Source organism: Ovis aries, chromosome 12 (assembly GCF_016772045.2).
Source record: "Ovis aries strain OAR_USU_Benz2616 breed Rambouillet chromosome 12, ARS-UI_Ramb_v3.0, whole genome shotgun sequence".
Classification (NCBI taxonomy): domain Eukaryota; kingdom Metazoa; phylum Chordata; class Mammalia; order Artiodactyla; family Bovidae; genus Ovis; species Ovis aries.
The window spans coordinates 34,339,564-34,356,858 of NC_056065.1; the positions used below are offsets into that span (position 1 = coordinate 34,339,564).

At 39.6% G+C, this 17,295-nt stretch overlaps 1 protein-coding gene across 2 annotated transcripts in view; it reads right to left on the reverse strand.

Moving 5' to 3' along the window:
• Nucleotides 1-17,295, reverse strand: part of WDR64 (WD repeat domain 64) — a 134,881-nt gene that overhangs the window by 53,379 nt on the left and 64,207 nt on the right. For both annotated transcript variants that reach the window (XM_027975586.3, XM_060396456.1), the window contains exons 11-14: nt 9,742-9,868; nt 5,692-5,840; nt 3,481-3,604; nt 1,052-1,227 (exon numbers count right to left, since the gene is read on the reverse strand). In XM_027975586.3, coding sequence (XP_027831387.1) covers nt 1,052-1,227; nt 3,481-3,604; nt 5,692-5,840; nt 9,742-9,868 — 576 coding nt within the window. The remainder of the gene's footprint in view (nt 1-1,051; nt 1,228-3,480; nt 3,605-5,691; nt 5,841-9,741; nt 9,869-17,295) is intronic.

The following is a 17,295-nucleotide window of genomic DNA, read 5'->3' on the forward strand; positions in this document are numbered from 1 at the left end:
AAATCATACTAAACGTTCATTTAGTCATGTATTGACTTGGCTATCAACTTGTTTTCACTTTGCTACAAATTACTTAATACATAATTAAATAGAATTGTGTTGATTCCTTGACTGTGTCTCAATTATCTAAAAGAACATTAATCTTTTTCCTTTGGTCTTTATGTTATTCAAATTTTAACCCCGTTTCTCAGTATTTCATTTTATATATTGAGTAAATTGTGTCCATCAGTGAGAATTCCACATTCTCCTCATGGCAGAATTACAAAGAAAATCTTTTAAAAGAAATTTACAACTATTTCTTTCCACTGAAGAACTTCCTTTCTAGTACAGTGCCATTTTGGATTGCTCAGACAGCAAAGAAAGATTAGTTAAATTAAGGAGGTTTTTCACTCCTATCTTCAAAAGGGGAAGAATAAGGGCAAAGAATCCTTGAGTTCTAGGCAGGGAAATATCCACTCAACAGCCAGGGTAAATGATCTAGTTTTCATTTTAAATATGAAGAAGGCTTTAGTGTACTTAGGTGGTAAAAGACACTCAGGAAAAACAAATTTAGTCTACTTCAATCCTTCCAAAACATACCTAAACTGATTGCCATGTTAACCATTAAGTACACAAAGCAGTTTTGATGACAAACTGAAAAAGTGACTTGAACATCCCTGAATGCATTATGGGTTATATGGTTCAGAGCGGAATCATTGCTCCCTTTCATAAAGCCTACTGGGGAGCAGCTCTGCCAGTGAGTTATCCTCAAATGAGGATATAAACCATGTCAGAGGTGGTAGCTGTATGTAAATTTAAACTTTTTGATATCTACTCCAGAGGGATCCTGGCTAATCCCTTCAGCAAACATTGGATGGGCAGTGTCGACCAGCTAGTCTTTTTTGCTCTTTGCTTGGACATGGGCAAGGTTAATTAGGAACATCGTAGGAAGGCTGGTGGAGAAATACTATCCTCCGCTGGCTGGCAAGAGAAGAGTTAAATGGGGATTATCCACGCTCAGCTGATTTTCCCAAGAAGAGGACATAGAATACGTGGAAGTGGGACTGCAAACCTGGATCATTCTGATCTTTCCGTTGCGCTCCAAAGAGAGGAGCAAGTATTGGTGTTTCTCCTGAGCTTTCAGGAAAATCAGGCGGTGCAGCCAGTGCTCTTCCTCTTTCCAGTCTTTCCCTTCTGGTAACACCTTCAACTCTTGTCCACTGCCAAAGTCCCAGATTTTAACTGTTCCTGAACACACAGAGAAAAGATCCTATAAGCAAAAATCATTTCTAGGAAGAATGGCTTTTATCTCAGAGAAAATCAATCTAACTGAAAGCTTTCTGCAACAATTTATCCTAAATTTATTCCCTATTGAGATTGACACCTGAGTCTCCCTAGCATTGCTGTGTACAAAATATATTTCTGTATGCTTTCATTGTCACAGGCTGATAAAAAATGAACAGGACCAGGCAATATCTTGAAATTTGTGAACATATTCTTTGAAATTCTCAGACTCTCCTGTGTGAGTTTTCTGTCTTCATTGGGTCTTTTCTGCTTTTATTATCCCAACGCTTTCCAGTCTGCTAAATACTCTCCAATATCTATCTATCTAAAATCATACCACAGTGATTATTAACAGTAAAAGGTCACTCCAATAGTGTTATTTCCTAAGGTGCTAACATATTTTAGAACTAGATCCTACTGGGTAATAAAAGGATTAAAAGAATTCCAGCAGGTAGAAAACAAAATGTTTTGAGTTGTTGGTTACATAAAAAGGAAATGCAAAAAGGGTGTCTGACAAGTTTCTTCTTACATTGAAATTATACATTCTAATTAATCTGGTTCATGTAGGAGATCCTCATGAAAGGGCCAGGTGAAATGATAGCATACTTATTGAATGCCTATTTCTAAGTCATTACTCGGTGTAGAGAACTATCTTCTAACATGGATTTTTAGAGTGACCTCAGGTTGCATTATTCACACCCCATCAACTCAGCATTCTAGATTTTATTTCATGTATATTGTTATCTGCTCACACTTTTAAAACTCTGACTTTTACTGAAGATACTCAATTCATCAACTGGCTTACAAACAAGAATTTATCTAGTAAGTATATCCCTAGAAGAAATATAGGCTTCCCTTGTGGCTCAGCTGGTAAAGAATTCGCCTGCAATGTGGGAGAGCTGGGTTTGATCCCTGGCTTGGGAAGATCCCCTGGAGAGGGGAATCACTATATGTGTATAGTGACACAGAGGGTCGTATTGTCTAGGTCATGTTGTCTCTCTTGTGGGAGTTCAGAATAAGGTAAAGTGAAAGGAGAGAAGGCTGGTTCCAGCAAGTTCTATGAGCTCTCCACAGCAGCAAATGACACAGCCCAAATGGAGCGTGACATTCTCTCAGGGGTGACATGACACATGCCCTTAAGCATCTTAGACTTTTCAGTTCAGTTCAGTCGCTCAGTCGTGTCCGACTCTTTGTGACCCCATGAATCGCAGCACGCCAGGCCTCCCTGTCCATCACCAGCTCCCGGAGTTCACTCAAACTCACTTCCATTGAGTCAGTGATGCCATCCAGCCATCTCATCCTCTGTCGTTCCCTTCTCCTCCTGCCCCCAATTCCTCCCAGCATCAGAGTCTTTTCCAACGAGTCAACTCTTCGCATGAGGTGGCCAAAGTCCTGGAGTTTCAGCTTTAGCATCATTCCTTCCAAAGAACACCCAGGACTGATCTCCTTCAGAATGGACTGGTTGGATCTCCTTGCCATCCAAGGGACTCTCAAGAGTCTTCTCCAACACCACAGTTCAAAAGCATCTTATAAACAAGTCCAATGTAGAATCCTAAATGTGATATGGCAAAGTTGGATGGATATTTTGTCTGGTCCAATATTTTCAGTAAAAATATTATGAAAAGCACTAAATAGAATTTCTGTGTCAGCTGATGGGGCTTCCCTGGTGGCTCAGTGGTAAAGAATCCTCTTGTTAATGCAGGAGACATAGATTCAATCACTAGTGGAAGATCCACTGAAGAAGGACATGGCAATCCACTCCAGTATTCTTGCCTGGGAAATACCATGGACAGAGGAGCCTAGAGGGCTACAGTCCATGGTTGGGATCACAGAAGAGTTGGACATGACTGAGCGACTAAACACCAGTAATAACTATTAGCTGATGGTACTCAAAATTAGAGGGACAGAATGAGTCAGTGCAACACAGGTAAGTCTCATTTAAAATGGACTGAGATGGTATATATGAAAGACTTTGCAAACTGATACACATCTATATAAGTAAGGTATCTGTTACGATTAACATCAATATCAGGACATTAATACCCATTAGAGAAGAGCCTAGCACTGTTCAGTCAGTCACAGCAGTCTCACTGGCATGTTTACATATTCCAGCTCGATTCACACTTCCCCTCTAACCCAAACAGCTTGTGATGAGATCCTAGAACAAATTCCTGGGACACTAAAGCAAGGGGGCCATATTCTGGATATTGGTCTGACCGTTATATGCTCCTGTGGCAAAAAGAAATCCACTTTCATCAGTAGCTGCAGCAGTCAGTTCAACATTGAAGCCATGAGGGTCTAAAATCTGGTATATTTGGAGGCCAGTTTCGAGTTCCCATACCTACAAAAAAGAACAATAAAATACTTCATAAGGCCTTCAGTTTTCATCAATTTTATAATATTCAAAATAGCCTCAAAATTGGCACAGGGCATACCTAACACCTTTTCCAACATTCTGCCATGAATGTTGGTTTAATCAAAGAAAGGTCAAAAGATGTAGTCTAATAGTCACTGTGCTACCCCAGAGTGTTTCTGTAATATATATATAGGTGGGATGAGACAAGCCACAACTGTTCCAGGCAGCCCCTGTCTATCTAGGAAGCAGTCAGATGCTATTCTCAGCATGAGGCAAGCTTAGCAGCAGGCTAGAAATATAACAGGAGGTCAGCGGACAAAGAAATAAAGTTGAATGTATTCTCTGTTGTCATTTATCCAAATTATCTAGACATCATGGGACAGAATCTACAATTAGCAGTGTGAAATCTGAGAGACCCTGAGGAAAGGGCTCACTGACCTTTCCAAGGAGTGTTCTGATTAGGGACATGGGCCCAGTTCTTAACAGAGAGAACAGGGGAGGAAAGGCAGGGGAGGCTGAGACTTCAGAGAAGGTTAGGTATAATCAGAAAGCCTAGAAACATGTCCAAGCTCATCATTATCTCTTTAGAAATGCAGTAGAATCATGAAACCTGCAGTCTCGGTCTGAATCTTTCTCTCTTCATGGATCTGCCAACTTCAGGTGTCTATTAGACTTCCAGTAAACAAACTGAACTGGCAACACAGTTTGAACTCGAGGTATTTGGAAACAGAGGCAGCATAAACAAAGGGCCAGAGATGGGAAGGTACAGGGTTCCTCCAGGAAACTGAAAGTCAGTTGTTGCAGCTAGAGTGAAAGCAGGAGAGTGGGAGGAGATGTAGCTGATGTAATCACTGGTCTGGAGACCAGATAACAGGGGCCATTGACTGAGCTGTGGCAGAGCCAAGATCTGAATGAAGTCAGGCTGGCCCTAAGGCCCATGCTGTTAACCTGTGTGCTCCCCTGGGTGTAGATGAGGTCCTAAAGGGAGAATGAGGACTAAGGACCACTACAGGAAGGGGTCTCAGGGGCCACCCATTTCCTGGCTTAAAGTCTGATCTGTCTCCAACCAGTCAGGTTTGAAAATTCACCTAGATATCTTCTTTTCCCCTCCCCACCTTGCGAGGAAGACACTTTCCCTTTAAGAGGTCAGTGTTTCATGAAGATAGCCAGGTTTTAGTTTCCCTCTACTCATTCTGTGGGCATTATTAGAAATAACTGATAATTCCATGAACTTAGGAGATTTTGGTCTGAGAAAATCTCCAGCAGATGAGCACAGAAGGTCAAAGGTTGAGAGGGAATTTGAAGAGTCTCTGAGAAATGCTTTCTGCTGCTCCCTATGTCTCCTTTTGGAGAACATGCATGAAATAAAAGGATAAACACTTCAGGCAAACACCTCCAGCCATCACTGCTAGATGAAGTCAGTGGTCGTAAATACAAATACAGTTAGGATGGTCCAGAACTCTGGCCTCTAGGGAACACATTAATGACATGGCCTGAGGATTGCAGAGGAAAGTACGTTGGTATTCACCTCAGAAAAACCTGGGTTCGTATCCCAGCCACGATGCGTACTAGTTATATGAACTGAGGCAAGTTGCTTGATCTTTGAATCCTAATTTCCACATCTTTAAATGGAACTTCACACAGAGAACTAGTATGAGGATTAAACAAAATTGTGGATTTAAGACACTTGGCACATATCCCGTACCTATCGGGGTTAGAGTAAACATCTATACATTTCTTTCCCTTCTTCTTAACAGTCTCCTATAGCTCAGTTTAAAAATTTTTTACACACACACTAGGCTTTTTTCCTTGACATATTTCCCTTAAAATTCCTGTTTGATCATAAGAACTGGCTTCATTTTTAAAATTGAACTTGTAGCCTAACAGCAAGCAGTCTGAGCTGCATTAAAATGCTTTTTTTTTTCATGTGTTCATGAAAGCTTAAAAATAGCTCTAACATAAGGTTCCATCATATATGCCATTACCTTTATTTAATCACTCAAAGACTCATCTATAAGAAGAGAAAATTCTATCTTTTCTTTTTTCTTCCTGAAGAGTCAATATATACTCACCTTAATTATGGACTCAGAGCAGATGGTAAGTACTTGGTGAAAATATTTGTTGTAAAGCATGACATTGATTTCTCTTTCATGGGTGTGAGGGACCTGTTTTGTATCTTGTATCATCCTAGTTAAAGGATACATGTCCATAACACTAGATCCTTGAACAGAAATAAGAATCTCATAAATAACAAATATTAGAAGATTTGAACCACAAAGCATTTTATTCAACTAATTGTGTTTGGAAATAGCTGATCAGTGAGATTATTAATGCCTAGGAGACCGAATGAGGTAAAAATACATTCATTTATTCAAAAACATCTTTGACAAATGAAACAAATATGATTTAGCCAGAGAAAAACATTCATTTGGGGCTTCATTAATTTTCAAGTGTAGGGTACTTGGACTTCCTTGATATCTTCTTTTCAGTGACCACTATTTTCCTACTTTTTATAGTCTAGTTTGTTCCTTCTTTAGAGTGCCTGCTACATTATCTAGCGTACAGTAATAAAGATGATGGCCACCTTTTTGCTGATGGAAAACTTCCATTTAGTGATTGGGATATGTTAGAAAGCTGTTCCAACCAACAAATAGTAAAGCACTCTGTAAACATGGTCTTGTGCTTCCCTGGTGACTCAATGGTCAAAAAAATCTACCTACACAATGAAGGAGATGAGCGTTTGATTCCTGTGTCAGGAAGATACCCTGGTGAAGGAAAGGCAACCTGCTTCAGTACTCTTGCCTGGGAAATCCTATAGATGGAGAAGCCTGGCCAACGACAGTCCAGAGGGGTCACAAAAGAGTCAACCTTAGCAACTAAACAGCAACAACAAAACATGCCAGTGCTTGCAACAATATTAAATAAGATTAATTTCCAAATTACCATAGTGAGTTAGATGGAGAGCAGGTATTTCTTACTTGCATTTTTTTAAGTTATGTGTTTATTTTAATTGGAGGACAATTACAATATTGTGATAGTTTTTGCCATACATCAACATGAATCAGCCATAGATACACATGTGCCCCCCCAATCCTGAACACTCCCTCCCACCTCCTTCCCCATCCTGTCCCTCTAGATTGTCACAGAGCACCTGCTTTGACTGCCCTGCTTCATGCATCGACCTCGCACTGGTTATCTATTTTACATATGGTAATATAAATGTTTCCATGCTATTCTCTCAAATCATCCCTCCCTCTCCTCCCACCGAGTCCAAAAGTCTGTTCTTTATGTCTGTGTCTTCTTTGATGCCCTGTATGTAGGATCATCAATACCATCTTTCTAGATGCCATATGCAAGCATTTAATATACAGTATTTGTCTTTCTCTTTCTGACTTACTTCACTCTGTGTAATAGGCTCTAGGTTCATCCACCTCATTAGAACTGACTCAAGTGCATTCCTTTTTACAGCTGAGTACTATTTCACTGTATACATGTACCAAAATTCCTTATCCATTCATCATGGCATTGGTTTGCTTTTATAGTAATCCTATAAACTGCAAGTATGATTTAACTCTCAAAATCAACTATGTATTCTGTTTTATGATTCATAGTGTTATAGTTATAGTTGATAGTTGATATCTCTAGTGTAATGTCTAGAAATATACATAAGGATCTCAAAGCATTCCACAGTTCAAACAGAAAAGAAACTTCTTCCTAAGTTATTGGTGTGGAGATTAAGCTACCAAAGACTGGCCCTTCTTTTTCTCAAGTCTCTCCATAGAAATCTGCACTGCAGCAACAATTTCAGCAAGAGTTACTGAACACTTTCCTAAAGTGTTTGAATTCTAGGATAAAGTCTACTCATGTGTAAAGAGAATGGAGGGGGCTCTTCTGGTAGTATTTCTCAATGCAAATACAACAGGGTGGAAATCTGAGAGGGATGTGGAAACCAGATAATCAAACAACACATGGAGCGCCTTCATATTCTACTGACTGTAATGGATTTTATCTGCACTGACAACAAAGCTAGATATGCTTATGAACAAGTGGCAATCCGCTCCATGTTTGGCTAGATACACAGTTTAGCAGTATAGAAACAAAGCAATACAGAAAAAGAAAGTAGATCCTGGAGTCAGAAACTTTGGGACTGAATCCCACCTGTATATCTCAGTCCCACCTGTATATCTCAATCCCACCTGTATATCTCAAGTCTTTATACTAGTTAGCTGAAATAGTTAATATTTAGTCTTATCATTTATAAAATAGGACGAATAATAATTCCTACTTCAGTGGTGATTGCGCAGCTCAAATGAAATAAAGTCCATGAAAGCACTTTGTGAAAGAACTAATCAAATGGTAGTTGTCTTATTAGAGTAACAAAAACAACAATGGTGACAGTAACAGCAGCATATTCTATAACGTGGTGTTGCTGTCCCTGGGGTTTATAAGATTACTATGGCTGCTTCATTTGAACAAAAGCACAAATTAAAATCTGAGAGCTAAGCTTCATTAAATTCTGATGTCACATTGATGGTTGCCGTCAATGTATGTGATTTTAGTGATTAAGCAATACGCAGAGCTCTATATTGTAAGCAGAGTATTATCTGAATTACATAAAGTTAGGAAGAAATTTTGATCTTAGAGTTGTCTTTTGTGTTTTTGCTTTTACATTGATACATGAGGCTTTAGTTACTCTGATGATAAATGGGATGGAAATGCTGAGCATGGATGGGGGCGCAAAGAGTCGGACACGACTGAGCAACTTCACTTTCACTTTTCACTTTCATGCCTTGGAGAAGGAAATGGCAACCCACTCCAGTGTTCTTGCCTGGAGAATCCCAGGGAAGGCGGAGCCTGGTGGGCTGCCGTCTATGGGGTCGCACACAGTCGGACACGACTGAGGCGACTTAGCAGCAGCAGCAGCAGCAGCAGCAGCAAATCAAACATGCCAGTTGGGGCACTAAGAGAAAACTTGTTTGTAGCCATTTTTATGTTATTCTAAGAGGAGATAGTATAGAGGAGGGGTGCTTACAATGAGTTAATTTCTGTTTTAGAAGGTAGAAAATTATCCATCAAACATGAAGTTCTAGTTCACTTCTAATCCAAAAAACACCTAAAAGTTAAAAAGTGATTCATATTCTCCACTAGCAGAGATAGCACCAATCATTTCTCTGCCGTATTAATCCCACAGAAACTCAGGGAAGATGGTCAATAGGAAATGCATTCTGGGTTGGTGTTACAGAAGGAGGAACTGTTGTTAATACTGTTCATTTCTTCTAAAGCTTCTTCTGAGGATATGCATGTGAGTAATGTTCAACCCAAATGCCTAACAGGGTCTTTTGTCTCTTTACTAAGCATGTTTATCAGGGGCAGCAGGAAAAGGAGAAAAATAATCTGTGAGCATCAGTGCTGCTGGCTCTGTCATTCAGAACCCTATCTTCTCTCTTCACTGTCCTTTGTCTAGAAGCAAAGGCAGGTGGGAGGGCCAGCACCCTCCCCACTGAGTAACTGTCTCAGTACCAGAGTACATGGGGCCAAATTGCCTCCCTGAAGAAAAGGGGCACTGACTCAGCATGCTGGTACAGCTGTGCTAAGATGGGTCATATTCCTGCTCCAACACTCAATGCAGAGCTGGATTTGCCCTGTGTGTAGCAGCAGCTTTAACCCTACTACCTTGCATCCTAGGTTCAAGACCTCATCCACCAAGCTATAGAAAAATAGAAAGCCATAGAAAAATAGAATTGAACTGTTAGCTATTGTGAGAAATCACAGTTTATAAATTTCCCATCTAGTTTTGTTTTTCTTCTGGTCAGTGAGCAAGTGCTAGTTAAAAAAAAAGATTTAAAAAAATCAAGATTTTATTTGTCATTAACTGGGTACAGGCATGCTAAGTCGCTTCAGTTGTGTCTAATTCTTCGTGACCCTATGGACCATAGTCCAGCAGTTTCCTCTGTCCATGGGATTCTCCAGGCAAGAATATACTGGATTGGGTTGCCATGCCCTCCTCCAGGGGATCTTCCCAACCCAGGGATAGAACCCATGTCTTTTATGTCTCCTGCATTGGAGGGTGGGTTCTTTACCCCTAGTGCCACCTGGGAAGCCCATTAATTGGGTGCACTTACCTGTAATAAGCATGCGATGATTGGAATCAAATATCATAGAGTAAATCTGCATGTCTCCTGGTCCTCCTTGGCTATCGTGGAAGACTTGTAATAGTGAAAGAGTCTGTATATCCCATACTCTGAAAACCTGGAGGGATAAAGAACATGGGTCACCATTTTTCTACTTTACTTTCCCTACTCAAAGCTATTGAGGTGAACCATCTTCAGAATCTGCAATATGCTCTTAAAAACTTGCAAGAAAGTATGATTTGTATGATGAGCACTCATTTGCTAAACTTTAATTTGGTTCTTGATTCAATTGTTATTCATTAATGTCAGAAGAAAATAAAAACAGTGACTAAAAGTTTGCCAGTAGGAACTAGATTTTTTCTGTCCTCAAAAAAGATAGGGGAAAGACATAGAATTTATTATCCTTTAAGAATCTGGAGGAATAATAAAGGGCTCGTTATGACTAACAGTTTATCTGAAGCCATATTTCTCTTTACACTATAGATTCGAAAATAGAGACACAGCATAGTTCAGGTGAAGGGTTTCAAACTGCTCTTTCATGACTTAAGATGAGAACGTCTTGCTAAATGAGGTTTCTAAGAACCTTCCCTGTTCCTATCCAGGAATGAAGAATTACAGAAAGCAGTTCTTAGGGATGGTGTAGATATAGGAGGGACTTCCCAGGTGACACTAGTGGTAAAAAAAAAAAAAAAAATCTGCTAATGCAGGAGACCTAAGAGATGCAGGTTCAATCCCTGGGTCAGGACAATGCCCTGGAGGAGAAAGACTATAGGTAAATACATTATTAGTGCTCTCCTTAGAGGAAGGAAAGAGACCTAGGTTAGTTACTCAGATAGAACTTGGGATAATATAATTGAAAGAACAATAAAGTATAAATTCAGCAAAACTAGGTCAAGTTTGTCACTTGAAATAACTAGTCTTAGTATTCTTCATTATTCTTTTTTATTCTTTTTCAGAAAGTTACATTGTGATTAAACTTCAGGGAAGAAAAGTGATTTGATCAAGGATTACAAGTCCTAGCATGCATCAGCATTAAATAATATTTTTATGTCATAACAGTCATTATTATATATACTACCTATTGCTATATTATATAGTACTTACTAAATTGCAATATTTGTTGAATAAATGGGTGATAATTTTATAGAACTACATATAAAGATTTGAAAGGTAGTTTTGTTAACAGAGGTATTAACTTCTTACTTAAGACACCTAGAGTTAATTAAATTCAAAACTTCACTATTGTGAAGGCAGGTTGGTACTTATATGCAGGAACATAAATATGTCAAAATCATGTGATCAGGAGCTTGGATCACATGTATACCATCTACAGGCCACTATTACTCAGAACCTGTGCAACTGGGAGTCATTACTTCCTTTGTGCTAGCAAAAATATAAGTTTGGGGAGTAGCTACAATATTGAAACTTACCACTGTTTGCATGACAGAGTAGAGGAGTCCATTAGGACAATTTATGAAGTTGGGTTCAGAGCCTATTTATGAATTAGGTTCAGAGAGACCAGTAGGGGAAGAATCTAAAAGTGGAATCAAGGAGTGTCAAAGAAGTTTATCTCTGTTTTGTTTCCAGTTCTATTGTTTTGTTTGAGATGCTTCGTGGTTGGTGGTCTTTTTACTGTTTGTGTATGTGCTCTGAACTGTGGTTGGTGGAAAGAACAAAGTGAGAGTGAAAGTTGCTGTTGTGTCCGACTCTTTGCGACCCCAAGGACTTCTTCATGGAATTCTCCAGTCCAGAATACTGCAGTGGATAGCCTTTCCCTTCCCCAGGGGATCTTCCCAACCCAAGGATCAAACCCAGGTCTCCCAAATGCTGGTGGATTCTTTACCAACTGAGCCCATGGAAAGAACAAAGGATGAGGCTTTGGGTTTCAGTTCTAGTCCATCATTTAAATTTCTTAAGCCTCCGTTTTCTTGTTTCTGGAATGGACATAATAACACCAGCACTCTCCACCTCAGTGAATCAATACGAATATCTTTTGAAACCTGTGATGTTTTCTGCACAGTGATTCTATTTTCTACTTCTTTTGTGTGTTTTTAGGGAAGTGGTGATTGCTGGGCTGGCAGAAGGCGCAAAGACCTTCCTCATTATGTTGCATCTCTCCTCTAGGTTTTTCTGCTGCCCTCTCCCCTTAGGTTGTTCTAGTTACTGTCATACCAAACTGCTTCCAGTTCCTAAAACCTCTTTTTCTCTGTTGTCTGCACATTCACACATACTCTTGCTATCATCTACTGTTCCCTCTCCTCACTTTTATCTATCTAGCTAACTGCACAAGCTGGGATCAAGATTGCTGGGAGAAATATCAATAACCTCAGATATGCAGATGACACCACCCTTATCGCAGAAAGTGAAGAGGAACTGAAGAGGTTCTTGATGAAAGTGAAAGAGGAGAGTGAAAAAACTGGCTTAAAATTCAACATTCAAAAAACGAAGATCATGGTATCTGGTCCCATCATTTCATGGCAAATAGATGGGGAAACAATGGAAACAGTGAGAGACTTTATTTTCTTGGGCTCCAAAATCACTGCAGATGGTGACTGCAGCCATGAAATTAAAAGACACTTGCTCCTTGGAAGAAAAGTTATGACCAATCTAGGCAGCATATTTAAAAGCAGAGACATTACTTTGCTGACAAAGGTCTATTTAGTGAAAGTTATGGTTTTTCCAGTAGTCATGAATGGATGTGAGAGTTGGACCATAAAGAAAGCTGAGTACTGAATAATTGATGCTTGTGAACTGTGGTGTTGGAGAAGACTCTTGAGAGTCCCTTACACTGCAAGGAGATCCAACCAGTCAATCATAAGGGAAATCAGTCCTGAATATTCATTGGAAGGACTGACTTTGAAGCTGAAACTCCAATACTTTGGCCACCTGATGTGAAGAACTAATTCATTGGAAAAAACCCTGATGCTGGGAAAGATTGAAAGCAGGAGGAGAAGTGTATGACAGAGGATGAGATGGTTGGATGGCATCATGGACTTGATGGACATGAGTTTGAGTAGGCTCTGGGAGTTGGTGATGGACAGGGAAGCCTGGCATGCTGCAGTCCATGGGGTCACAAAAAGTTGGACATGACTGAGCGACTGAACTGAACTGAACTGAATGGATCCAACTAAGAGAGACATACAAAACGAGTGGGCTCCAGTCAGAGCCCAGGCACTGTCTGGGGCAGAGTGGCAGCAGGGGAGCAGCTCTAGCTGGGCAGACAGGGCCACAGGCACTCTCACCACTCCATGGCAGTGCCCAGAGCAGTTCTCCTGGTTCAGGAAAAGGAGACTGAGAAGGAACTAAACCAAAGCAACCTCTGGTTCAGGAACTAGATCTGTTTCTAAACTGAGGCCTCTGTGCCTATGTGAGGAGATATGGAGTAGCAAGCATATAGATACACACACACATATACAGACATCATGCTCCTAAATATTGAAAACAAACCTATTTTTAGAAAAGTTTAGAGGATATTTTTATGAACTTGAGTTTAAAAAGATTTATTTTTTTAAAAAAATCATTATTTTATCTTATTTTTTTCCATCATTTTTAAAAGTGAATAAGCTAAGCAAATACATATTTTAGATTTTTTTCCCATGTAGGCCATTACAGAGCATTGAGTAGAATTCCCTCTGCTATACGGTAGGTGCTTATTGGTTATCTGCTTTATTTATAATAGTATATTTATGTCAATCCCAATCTCCCAATTTACTGCTGCTTCTTTCCCCACTGGTGACCCATAGGTTTGTTTTCTACATCTGTGACTCTATTCTGCTTTATAAATAAGTTCACTGATACCATTTTTTGAAGACTCCACATATAAGCAATATCATATGATATTCGTTTTCTGTGTCTGACTTACTTCACTTAGTACGACAATCTCTAGGTGTATCCATATAGCTGCAGATGGCATTATTTTGTTCTTTTTATGGTTGAGCAATATTCCATTTTATATATATACCACATCTTCTTTCTGCACTCTTTTGTCAGTGGACGTTTAGGTTGCTATCATGTCTTGGCTATTGTAAATAGTGTTGCAACGAACATTGGGGTGCATGTATCTTTTCGAAATAGTTTTTGTCCTTGCCAGATATATGCTCAGGAATGGGATTGCTGGATCATATAGTAACTCTATTTCCAATTTTTTAAGAAACCTCCCTACTTTTTTTTTTTAGAGTGGTTGCACCAATTTACATTTTCACCAACAGTTAAGGTTCCCTTTTCCACACACCCTTTCCAGTGTTCATTGTTATAGCTATGTTAATAGTGGCCATTCTGATTGGTATAAGGTGATATCTTATTATAGATTTGATCTGCATTTCCCTAGTAATTAGTGATGTTAAGCATCTTTTCACATGCTTGCTGGCCATCTGTATGTTTTATTTGCAGAAATGTCCATTTAGATCTTCCTCCCATTTTTTAATTGTTTTTTCATACCGAACTGCATGAACTATGTGTATATTTTGGTGGTTAATCCCTTGTCAGTCACTATGTTTGCAAATATTTTCTCTCATTATGTGGGTTGTGTCTTTTCATTTAAAATTATTTTTAATTGGAGGATAATTGCTTTACAATGTTATGTTGGTTTCTGCCATACAACATGAATCAGCCATAAATATACATATGTCCCCTCCCTCCTGAACCAGATCACTTACTCTTTCTTCTACATCACTCAGTTTACTACTTATGGCTTTTTAGCTCAGCTTTCATCTTGGCAAATGATTTTTTTTTCTAATTTTAATTGGCTCTTCTTTATAGTTTCTTGTGTGTTTTTTTTTTCTTCTTAATATTAATAGGCATTTCTGTCAATAGCCTTTCTTAATTTCTTCAGTATTTCTATTATCTTGGGATCTAGTAGGCTGGACAGGTCTGTTTCATTGTTCTTTCATGGGAATTCTCTTTATCTTTTAACTGAGAGGCTCCTGTGCATCTTCATTTTACTTATATTTCTCTACAGTTTGACAGTTGCCACTGTCATCTTGAAGGGCTGCTTTCACGTGAGACCACCCCGTGTACCCGCATGAATCTTACATTTTTGGCACGAGGGCCCTTTTTACTTACGGATGCCTGGCGCATCTTTCCTCAGTGTGCCACTCTTCTTTTCACTTGAACACTTAGGGGACGATATGGTGTTATTAATTGCCCATTTTCAATCGTATCTCAGGGAAGAGGGAGGCAGAAGAGGGGAGATATGGAGGAACAGCCAGTTGGTGGAGTCAGAACACAAACAGTATCTGTCGATCATATGGGCATGGTGTATGGTGCCCTGAAACAATTACAGTAGTAACGTCAAAGGTCACTGATCACTGTAACTCATGCAGTATTAATTGTGGAAAAGTTTGGAATATTCCAAGAATTCCTAAAATTTGACATGGAGACACAAAGTGAGCAAATGCCATTGGAAGAATGGTGGAGATAGACTTGCTGAACTCAGGTTGTGGCAAACCCTTACTTTGTAAAAACCTCAGCATCCTCGAAGTGAAATAAAACAAAGCACCATAAAACAAGGTCGGCCTGTATTCTGTTATCCTCCTCAGCTTTCTCAAATGGCTCACCCAAGGTCATAAATTATTAGAGCCAGAACTTAAATTTAGTTTTACCTGATTTCAGAGGCCATGTGTTAAGCCATGTGCCTGAAATAGAGACAGGGCAGGAAAAAAATCTTCACTTAGGATAATATCTTAGACATAGTCATGGATAAGATGAAGCCCAGCTGAGCAACAGGCCAGATGGGCAAACCTCTGACTTGCTATGAGTTATCCACTTGGCACTTGGTTTCAGGACATTGCTTCTTGCTCTAAGCCATACCCACAGCCTAGTTAAACTTTACCTTTCCTGGGGTCCTTTCATATCACTTTCCAAAGCAAAAATTTAAGAAAATAACAATGTTTAAACCCTCATTTTCATCTGTTATAAATCATAAAAGCATGTCTCCTTCTCAGAAAAATAACTGCTGATAACTGTAGAGTTGTGCTTGGCAAGATTGCGTGTGTGCTAAGTTGCTTCAGTCATGTCCGATTCTTCGCGACCCCATTGACTACAGCGCGCCAGGCTTCTCTGTCCATGGGATTCTCCAAGCAAGAATACTGCAGTGGGTTGCGATGCCCTCCTCCAGAGAATCTTCCCAAGCCAGGGATGGAATCTGTGTCTCATGTCTCCTGCATTGGCAGGCGGGTTCTTTACCACTAGCGCCACCTGTCAACCATTATTCTTGTTTTTGTTAATAAAATAAAAGCAACTGAAATTTATTTCTCTCTACTTTTTCAATGTTTGTCAGCTCTTCAGGAGCAATAAATGTGGCATAGCTATTAAATACTTGAGCTCTGCAACTAGAAAAATTTTTTTATCAGTGCAGGAGAAAATAATATCCTGGTGGAAAGTCTGCAAATCTCAGAGGAATGATGAAAATCTACTCTAAGAGCTTAGATAAAAGCATAGAGTAGGCATATGACTACCCGTGGTGATTTATTAAAACTTGATGTGATGAAAGCTAATTTATATGAAGTAATATGAAGGAATGTTAAATGTGTAAAACCTGTCTATGATTTTTATTGAGAAGAAGAAGGAGAAAGGGGGGAAAGGAAGGAGACGGAGAAGAAGAGGAAGCTAGCTTAAGCAAAAATATGTATGTGCCTGTATTGCCATTCTTTGCGCCTAAATTGCTCCTTGCCAAGATCTTCATGGGGCTGGCTCCTCTGGTCATGCAGGTTTCAACATTTATGTCACCTCTTCAGAGGTGATACTCAATCATATCACATTGTTGTATTTTCTATTCATTGGAATAGTTATCATTTTGTTTTCTTACGTGTTTGTTACTTTGCTTGTCTCCCTCTTCCCCTAGAATGTACACTTCCTGTGGCAAGGTCCCTGACTGCCTGGTTCAGTTTTCTGTCTCCAGAACCCAGAACAGTACCTGAAACAGACAGGACACTCAAGAAAGAAATGCTTGCTGAATAACTAAATGAATGATCTCTCTCTAACAGTCTTGTGAGCTAAGCACCACTACAGTTTATAGACAAAGAAATTGGGGGGAAAGATATTAAGTACTTTGCCCAAGTAGAGCTGCTAGGGTGCCTGAAAGAGCATCACTGAGTACACTCACCACATCTAAAGGAAAGGGGAAAGCTAATCTCTGCTGTCTCTTCACCTCTGGACATGAATGGCCTGAACTTTTTTTGTTTGTTTTAATTAATTAATTTATTAATTGAGGGATAATTGCTTTACAGAATTTTGTTGTTTTCTGACAAACCTCAACATGAATCAGTCATAGGTATACATAAATCCCCTCCCTCTTCAACCTCCCTCCCATCTCCCTCCCCATCCCACCCCTCTACGTTGATACACAGCCCCTGTTTGAGTTCCCTGAGACATACAGAAAATTCCCATTGGCTGTTTATTTTACATATGGTAATGTAAGTTTTTCCATGTTACTGTCTCCATACATCTCACCCTCTCCTCCCCTCTCCCCATGTTCGTAAGTCGGTTCTTTATGTCTGTTTCTCCATTCAGTTCAGTTCAGTTCAGTTCAGTCACTCAGTCATGTCC